This window comes from Otolemur garnettii, unplaced genomic scaffold, assembly GCF_000181295.1.
Source record: "Otolemur garnettii isolate 467f Iridium unplaced genomic scaffold, OtoGar3 scaffold00013, whole genome shotgun sequence".
Lineage (NCBI taxonomy): Eukaryota > Metazoa > Chordata > Mammalia > Primates > Galagidae > Otolemur > Otolemur garnettii.
The window spans coordinates 19,669,062-19,678,940 of record NW_003852408.1 but is presented as its reverse complement, the minus strand read 5'-3'; the positions used below and the strand labels follow the sequence as shown (position 1 = coordinate 19,678,940).

At 35.6% G+C, this 9,879-nt stretch overlaps 1 protein-coding gene across 1 annotated transcript in view; it reads right to left on the bottom strand.

The window, feature by feature from the left end:
- ERBB4 (erb-b2 receptor tyrosine kinase 4) overlaps window positions 1–9,879 on the bottom strand; it is a gene marked incomplete at its 5' end in the record, with an annotated part of 720,994 nt that overhangs the window by 702,603 nt on the left and 8,512 nt on the right. Inside the window, one exon of the mRNA XM_023510372.1 lies at window positions 2,583–2,734. Within this exon, the coding sequence (XP_023366140.1) occupies window positions 2,583–2,734 (152 nt within the window). The remainder of the gene's footprint in view (window positions 1–2,582; window positions 2,735–9,879) is intronic.

Sequence of the window (9,879 nt, the reverse complement as noted above, 5' to 3'; positions counted from 1 at the left end):
TCAAGGACAACAGATCATTTGCCTCGGTATCCTTGAGGTAAGACTCCTTGTTGAATGTCGTTATGACAATTATTTTTTCTAAAGGAACGAAACATATATGAAACAAAAATGATGTTTCCAGTAAGCAGAAAAAAAACCTATTAGATTTATCTTTAAATACATAGATTAGAGTACAGAGATGTTCTTGAGTTACTACAAAGTTTCTGTGAAATTTTAGAGATGCTCATTTGGAAATGACCATTAGTTTTTTTTTTAAAGAAACAGTGTATTTCTTGTTCCAGGCAAAAACTCTACCTTTCTTACACTCTTTCCCAAATCTTCTAATTCTAAAAAATCTTATTATTTTTTTTTTTAGTTCAAAGTGGTTCCTAAAAAACTAAATATCCAACAGTATAAACCATGATACTCAAACTTATCTGTATGCAACTTTTATGTTTCTAAAGGCTAAAAATTGACTATAGTCTTCTGATAATTCTTTTATCTTTCTAAGAGCTTAATAATTATAAAAGATATAAAAGACATTTTCATCTCATTTAATGTAAATACTGTCATTTATAATATTTATGATCTTTTTTTGGCAGTGAAATCTAGTCAAGATATAGCAAGCAAATAAAACAAACGGAAGAAGAAAAGATATTTAGATTGCGTTTTTATGTTTTATGTTTTCTCATGTTACTCTAATTTAATAGTCTACTTAGACCATTTATTTTCCCTGCTTCAGAATGCAGCTTTCTCTGTGAGTTTTTCTTTTTCTCAGTGAGTTTCCTGGCATATGTTCTAGGATAGCTTGTACATGTTCCCATCTCAAAACAATAGCCCCTCCAAAAGTCGTAAATTCTCTTAAGGGGTAACTTTTAGTATCTGCTTTTGATAAAGACATCACAGTTAGAAATCACAATTGTTAAAACCTTTTGACACATAACTTGTAGAACCAAAGAAATACCTAGACTTGCTGTACTAGTCCAAATATGAGAGTCATTTGTTTATTTTTACTTATTTTGTGTTGTTGTTGCCCTAGGTAGAGTGCCAGGGAGTCATAGCTCACAGCACCTCAAACTTGTGAGCTTGACTGACCCTCTTGCCTCACACTCCCAAGTAGCTAGGACTGCAGGCACCATCCAGAACACCTAGTCAATTTTTCTATTTTTAGTAGAGATAGGGTCTTGCTCTCGCTCAGGCTGGTCTTGAACTCCTCAGCCCCTCAGCTTCCCAGAGTGCGAGGATTACAGTGGTGAGCCACCATGCCCAGCCAAATATGAGAATCATTTAAAAGGTGGATATCACAAACATATAGCATTATGTATATACTGAGGCATTTCATTTTCTGAACTTATTACAAATTCTAGATATATTGCATTCAAAATATTTAAATTTCATTTTTAAATAACGTATCTAAGCATAGATTTATTAAAATTATCAGAGTCCTCTAAATACTTTACTAGCCAATACACAGCTTACTGCATCAGTATCCAAAACATTTTTATCTTGATATATATAAGACAAGGCTGAGTAGTACATAAATATTATCAAAATCAAATATATTCTAGGGACAATATTATGTAAAATACATGCTAGTAATTCTTACAAAAACAATTGATTCTTAGTTGTGCAAAGACCACATCCTCATTTCATTTTATCTGAGTGTCTCTGAAATTCTGATATTCCTATGTCTATTTCAGTTAAAGCAAAACTGAAGAAACTGTAATCCAGGGGTGTCCAACCTGCAGCCTGCGAGCCATGTGTGAATTATTTGGGGCCTGTTTTGCTTATCTTTGAGGTCAGATATCACAAAAATTATGCACAGCCTTTTTTTTTTTCTTACTCATCAGCTTTTGTTAGGGTTTGCTTATTTAACATGCAGCCCAAGACAACTCTTCTTCCTCCAGTGTAAGGCAGAAAATAAAGAGGTTGGATCCCTGGCTAAGGGTTACCTCCAATAGTCTGTTTAACAGAGCAATGATAAATTAAAGCCAAGAGAAAAGTTCCGAAAAGGATTTATTGGCTCTAGGTAACTTTAATTTCATATGTAAATGTATGAATGTATGTGCGTGTATGTATTAATCTACATAAGTATCTGTGACTTCCTGCGTCTACTTTAAATAATTTGGAGATTTTCAGAAACAAATGCTTTTTTATTTTTTTGATGGTGACAGCGCCCACCATGATGATAACATAATTAATTATGGTAATACAAAATGTCCAAAGTGACAGGAAAAGTGCAGACAAGGAGCTGACGGGCTGAGTTATCAATTCTTATCTGATTGATCCTCTGACTCTCCTAGTTCTCAGCACGTTAGAAAAGACGGCTTGCTAGATGTCATGTACTACACTGACCGAATCTTTCATCAATCTTAGGGCAAGAGTGACTGCTTTTGAACTTGGGGCATCAGTCATTATGGCATTGTAACTCCTGTTCCTTTCCTAGCTGTGCCGCTTCCCTATCTCCTATCTTCTGCCTGCAGTCAGGGCCTGCCAGGCAGGGGAGCACAGACAGCAGGAGCAGGAAGCCCGTCTGGCTCTAGGCATCGTGACACCACTGTCCATTCGCAAAGAAGAGATGAGAAAAAAAGAGACAGCTTTACCCGCAGGAAGGAGAGGTCCCGGTTGTGCTCAATGCTGGTTATCTCCAAGTTGCCCATGACTACCTCACAGTTTTCGTAGTACTTGCGCAAGGCTCGATACTGCTGTTCCAAGTCAGAGAGAGAGCTCAGCTTATTCTCTGTTCCTGCACACACTGCAAAGACAAAAGGAAAAATACACATGAAGTTTGTAACCTTTGCATGATATGCACAATGATAGTGTCGTCTTCAAAACTTTCTGTTTGATAAGTCTATCTCAATTCTTTGAATTAAAGCAGGTTGAATGTTACTAAGATCCAAAGACCCACACACTAATAAATATCTTCACTTTTCTATTCCTCAACTGCCTGGGCTAATCACAGGGAGTAGGAAGGCAGAACAGAGCGAGAACCTTAGTCCCACTCGCTGGGACCGTATAAAGCATGTGAATACATCTAACCTTATTCAACATGGTTTTCCTTAGGACTTATACTCTATTTCCTAATAGAGTAATTCTACATAGTGGTATGTAAGTAACTCAAAATCAAAACATGGAAAAAGTAACAATTTTATTTTTTAAACAATATTTATTATCGTAAAGTAAGATGTTCTAGTTGTCATGTTTTTACATAATTAAAACTTACACCTGTAAGATCTCAAAAATTCAATGTTTTGAAAAACAAATATTGAAAAACTTAGGTTGAAATGCTTATAAATATATACTACAAACAAGGTATGTGACACAACATAACTTTTACTGATATCAACTGGGATCGTTACTGCTGATTCATGAGTTTTCTGAAATATAATGGACTGCTAAAAAATGGATTAAATCTGCCTTTATTGATTACGAGGTAGTAAATAAAGCAAGAACATAAATGTACAGATTTCAGTGACATTGGGAGCAGAACTTAGTAATAAAGTCATGTATCCATTTACATGTCAAGGAGACAGCAATTACAAAGAATTCACAATACCTCATGTCATCTTCAAGGGATTGGTTTTCTGTTGAGGGAGAGGAGGAAAAATCTTGCTGGGTATATCCTAATAATTAAGACCACCTTAAAGTCTATTTTTACCTATGACCATGTCAGCAATAACAATAATTATAATCCAAAAGTCTTGAAGAATAATGTAAATCTTTAAGCACAAAGCAAGCTCATAAAAACAAAAACACACCCTTTTTGAATCTGGATTTTTAAAGTTAATCAGATAGATAGTATATTTTCTAGAAACATCCTGCTGTGACTTGAATTGTGTCCACATAAAGGATATGTTGAAGTCCTACCCTCCCAGTACCTATGACCGTGACCTCATTTGGAAACGGGATCTTTACAGATGTAATAAGTTAGAATGAGGTCCTTAGGTAGACCCTAATCCCATAGAGTGGATGTCTCTAGAGGAGGAGGCTAACACCATGTTAACATAAAGACAGCCAAGGACAAAGCCCTGTGACCATACAGGTCACGAGTGGAGTGATACATCTACAAAAACCAAGGAGTGCAGAGGATCTGTGCCCACCACCGAAGCTTGGGGGGCTTCAAGGAAGGATTCTACCGAGAATTTCAGTAAGAGTCTGATTCTGCTGACACTCGTGATTTTGAACTTCTTCCCCACCCCTTGTGATTTTGAACTTTTAGAGGATAAACTGCTGTTCTTTTAAGCCACCTAATCTGTGATATTTTTTAGACTACTTTTCTCTGAAATTTCCCATTTAATAAATGTTGCAATTCACTTCCTCTTTCTCTGGGACCCTATCAGTGTACCACCTGCAAACTCTCCCCCATCCCTTCCTGAATGCCCAGACCCTCACGTATCATGCTGGAATGCATTTGTTACTTAGAGAATGTAGTTTTTGTAAAGAGATGAGAATGCTGTTATGGCAATGACTTCAATATCCATTTTTTTCTTTATTCCAGTAACATAGTGCACAACTTTTAGCTGGGCTCTGCCCTCCCAAAATAAAGACTACAGTTCTCTCCTCCTCTTGAAGGTAAGTTTGGCCAAGGAACTAACTTCTGGCAGTTTTATAACACCTTCCAAGAACTTTATTTAAAACATGCTTGAAGCCTGATTTTGCCTCCTTTCTTCTTCCTTGTTTCTTACAACCTACTGCCAGTAATGTAGCCGTGATGTCCAAAATTTCAACCGCCATCTTGGACCATAAGACTGACTGACACACCTGAGAGATGGCTAGGGAATTAGCTAAAAGAGCACAGGATTTTCAAACATTGATATTTCACAGTGTCATATTATCATTAACATCAAGATAATAATGAATATTGGCCCTAACTGCCAAAATATTACAATAGGAAGGATGGAATTCAGTTGAGTAATACACTTTTGACATTAGGTAATTTAAGCTACTCTGCCTGATTGTTTGGCTGAATTCATTCAATTTATAATGAATCTACACAATCATACCTGATCATATCAACATTTTTCTGGTTCTGTCCTTATTAGTAAAACTAACAAACAGGAAAAAAATGAATTCCTGTTGATATCTACACTCATACTCAACATAAGCAGGAGAATAAGAAATAATTGCTTTATGGATATGTTCCTCATGAGTCAAGATCAAAGTCCAGGGTTTTTTTTTATTATTATTATATGTTAAAAGTTCCTTTGGAAAAAACCCTAATCCATAATCTTCATTTTATTGCATCCTTAAAACTTGTAACAAAATCTTTATAAACTTAAAAAATGTTCATTGAGAATAAGTACTAATTATAGCATTTATTAAATAGATTTTAATTGTTTTAAATTCTGTTAAGGACAAACATATTTAAATAGAATTAATTATGGGGGTAATTAAACACCCATTAATAAACTTACTGCCCCATTTCTAAAATATATCCCATGCCACATTTCAACTTATATATGGCATATTTTGTATAGCTACTTTCAATTGGAAATAAAACTTGTACCTTAATATTAATATATAAAAATTCAATATATGATCATCTAAATAAAAAGATTTCCAAAATATTTAGTGGATTCTGATCTTTTCTATAGAAGACAAAATTTTGAAAGATACATAAACTACTATAGTTGCACTACCTGGGTACTTTTCATGTTTCTCATTTTGCATATATTTAAAAAAGAGAGATATGTATTATGAAACAATTTGACTCTAGATAGTTTTCAGCTTGTGGTAAGTTCTCATTGTTGATATTCATTCAGTTATTCCATACTAAATATTTAGGATTTTGCCTAAACTTATCTTAATGGACATATTCTACCCTACATGGCAATAATTCATTTAACTGACATCAAAACTGCTATGCAGAGAATAACCCTCAACTCAGAAAAAAGGTTTTTATTGTTCAATAAATAATCAGCTGTGTTTTGTATGTAATTTATTAAAGTAGAAACTTGTAATAAATATATTTAGAAATATTTTTCAACCAAACAAAAGATCCTCCAGGAAAAGAAAATCTGATTTATCACTTATACTCTGTCTTTCCAAACATTCTAGCCTAGGCAGTTTTTACTATATACTGTTCAATTTCGGAAATATTTTTGTCTCACTGAGGCTTCTGTTCATATTTAGGTTTGATTCAAACTCTCTAGAATAAATAGTATATTCATCATAGCTTTTATCATGAAAGACAGACTGGATTTTAAAAGAACTATTTTGGATAGGTCCATAAAAATCATCTGTACTTCTCCTCATGAAGCCTTCACTAAGTGACTCACAACTTCCATTTGTCGATTGATTTTGCAATCAGGCAATGTATACAAGACAATGCTTAAACCATCAGGTTTCATTGATTTCTCAAAGCTGTTTATCAAAGCAAAATTGGAAAATGTTCTTCACCAGCCAAAACAAGTTTAAAGACATTCAGTCCCCTTTACCAATACCATTATAAAATCCTTCAACTATAAACCTACAATAGTTCAAGCTTTGAGAGTCTGAAATTGACATGTACTCCCCACAGTTTTCATTCCAAATGTAACTCCAGGAGTAAAACTATATGTGAGGCCTTAATAAAATCACCAATTATTCCATTTAGTATTGATTCTGTTACAAATGTAGCTATATTTTCAAACAGAGGCCTTTCATTCTTCTTGATTAAAGATTTATATCCAACAGTGAGTAAACCACATAATCTCATTCAGTGAAAAAAATCAAGAATTAGAAGTTTGAAGCAATATGAAAAGGTTGGTTAACAAAAGTATTCACTTGATTCATAAGGAAAATATACTAGAAAGAAAATAAAGAAATATTAACAATATCCATATTAAAATCCCAAAGCAATTACTGCCTGTCTGCTTGCTATGGCTATGAAACCAGCACGCTATTTGCTCATAAAGGAAAAACAGTAAGAATAAATTAAAAAACCAATCACCTCTCACATCAAATCAGATGTCAATTAAGGAATGAATATTTATTTAGTATCTATACCTAGTATCACGGAAAATAATTATTGTTTTGTCTTTTTTTTATTAAGTCAGATACATATAGATCATGAATACATTGATGCATACGTGGGATACAATGTGCTGATTTTTTTTTATACAATCTGACGTTGTTACATTAAACCAATCAATATAGCTTTCACCTCATTAACTTGATTATTGTGCCAAAACATTTATGTTCTCCACTTCACAGATTTGACTTGTACCCTTATCATATTGCTCTATAGGTGTGGTCCCGCCTTTTACCCTCCCTTTGTCAAACCTCCTGGAAAATATTTATTGATAAATATTTTTGAGGTCTTTTGTAAGGGCTCGTGTAGTTGTACAAGGCATACATTAAAGCATGTAAAGCAGTAAGCAATGTATACAAGCAAACCATACACACACACATGCACACATATGCACGTATATGTGCCAAAAAATGTATACACACAAGAGATGTTATCTATGTATTATATACTGTATTGTGTGTACATGCCCCATTATTAAAGCCTTGAGGTATACAAGCTGAAAGTATATCAAAAAACGTAAAATCTGTTCAGGTGGAAACAAATGAGGCCCTTCCAGCAATACAGATAAGCCAAACAAATTGCAAGTTGCACAGGAGTCAGAAAGGACATTGTTAACTATGTTTCTTGGAAGTGAAATAATGGGCCATAACACAGTCTATCTCAAAACTTTCATAGTGACCCATATATCCTTTGAGCACCTCCTATACTTGCAGAAGTCAAACATGACTTGTATTCATCTTTTGTTATCAGTATAGATTATTATAATTTTAATACATTTTTCCTTCCTAAAATGTGTACACATTTGTTGTCACATGAACTTTATGACTACTCTGTATTGTATGCACATAATTCAGAGACTGAGTTTATAAAAAAAAAAATTTAGTAACCCCCCCCTAAAATTCTTTGATTTCTCTATATGATTTAACACTGATAAGTACTTTCTCTTTCAAAAATGTTATCATAATAAATATGCTTTAGATCAGCAGTTCTCAACTTGTGGGCCTGACCCCTTGTAACAATGAAAATACATCACGGCATTAGGAAGGTTACGAACCACTGCTTTAGGTGAATGCACACTGTTGGACATTTAAAAATCTAGAACTATAGGATACTCAAAACATAAAATATGTAGAGAGCATGTAAGAAGCAGTAAACATTTCCAAAGACTAGTAATGAACACCTATTATAGTTAAGCAGACATGGCAAGTTCCATCAGCCCTACATTCAAAATAAATCCCCCCAAATGGGGCCACATTTGCCACTTCCATGGCTATGGTCATTTAATGCCAGCCACTACTGCCTCTCCCCTGGACATAGGCGGCAGTCTCCTGACCAATATCCAGGATTTCCTATTTACACCCATTAATTGATTCTCCACACAGACCAGTCATGTAATTCCCTGGTAAAAACACTCATTAGCCTCTTATTGCACTTACTATAAAATTCAAGCTGTTTACCCATAGCTTATAGCTTATAAGAATTTATACTTGTTTTTTTCTCAAATGTCAGCCTTTCAAGAAAAGCCTTCTCGGACCACCTTACTCAAATAGGTATCAACTGAGTAGAATAACATTCTACTTAGTAAAGTATCACAAGAATGGAAAAGCAAGTACCCAATGTACTTGATTCTAATATGAAACTGGTAGATGAACAAATACGTGCCCGCACAGGAGAAAAACACAATTAAACTCAAGTGAGGGGGAAGGGGGCACAATTTAAGGATGGCATTAGGCCCCCAAACACTGTGCTCCACTAGAAGACACAACAATTATTCCACTGAACTGAAAGTGACTGCCTTGCACCCAATTTGGGCTCCTCTTGCCTGTGAATCAATTGGCAAAGAAAGGAGTTACTAAGCTGGTTGGAGTAACTGACTCCTAAGCAGAATTGGACTGCCCTCCACAGTGGAGGTAAGGAAGAATATGTCTGTAACAGAGGGACTCCCTTAGGAGATAGGACCTCTGCTGGTATTACCATGCCCTGTAATTAAGGCCAATGAAAAACTACAACACGATCTAGGCAAGACTAACAATGGCCTAGTCCACATAAGAATGAAGGTTTGGGTCACCCCACAGTAAAGAACCATGACCAAATGAAGCGTTTGCTGAAGTCAAAGGGAATATGATATGGCTATTAGAAGAGGGTATTTATAAATACCTGCGATCCTGCAACCGGTTACAGAAATGAGGACTGTAATGATCATGAGCATTTCCTCCTGATTTTGTTATGAATACATTTGTGTCTATCTTTGTTCCATTTCCTCTCTTATTCTCTGTTTGATATAAATTACCATGATATGTACTACTCTATATCAAGGTATATGAGTACTATTAATTGTACACCATAGTATTTAAGTTACAGGACATCAAAGAGAAGAGCAAACAGGCTGGACAAGGTGGCTCACATCTGTAACCCCAGCACTTTGGGAGCCCGAGATGGATAGATTGCTTGAGCTTAGGGGTTAGAGACCAATCTGAGCAAGAGTGAGACCCCATTTCTACTAAGAACAGAAAAATAAGTCAGGCTCCTGTAGTGCCAACTACTTGGGAAGCTGAGGCAAGAGGATCTCTTGATACCAAGAGATTGAGGTTACTGTGAGCTATGATTAAGCCATGGCACTTGCCAGATGCGGTGGCTCACCCCTGTAATCCTAGCACTTTAGGAGGCCAAGGCAGGTGGACTGCCTGAGCTCAGGAGTTCCAGACCAGCCTGAGCCAGAGAAAGACCCTATCTCTAAAAATAGCCAGGCATTGTGGTAGGTGCCTGTAGTCCCAGCTACTTGGGAGGCTGAGGTAAGATATCACTTAAGCCCAAGAGTTTGAGGTTGCTGTGAGGTGTAACACCATGGTACTCTACTGGGGGTGATAAAGTGAGACTCTGTCTCAAAA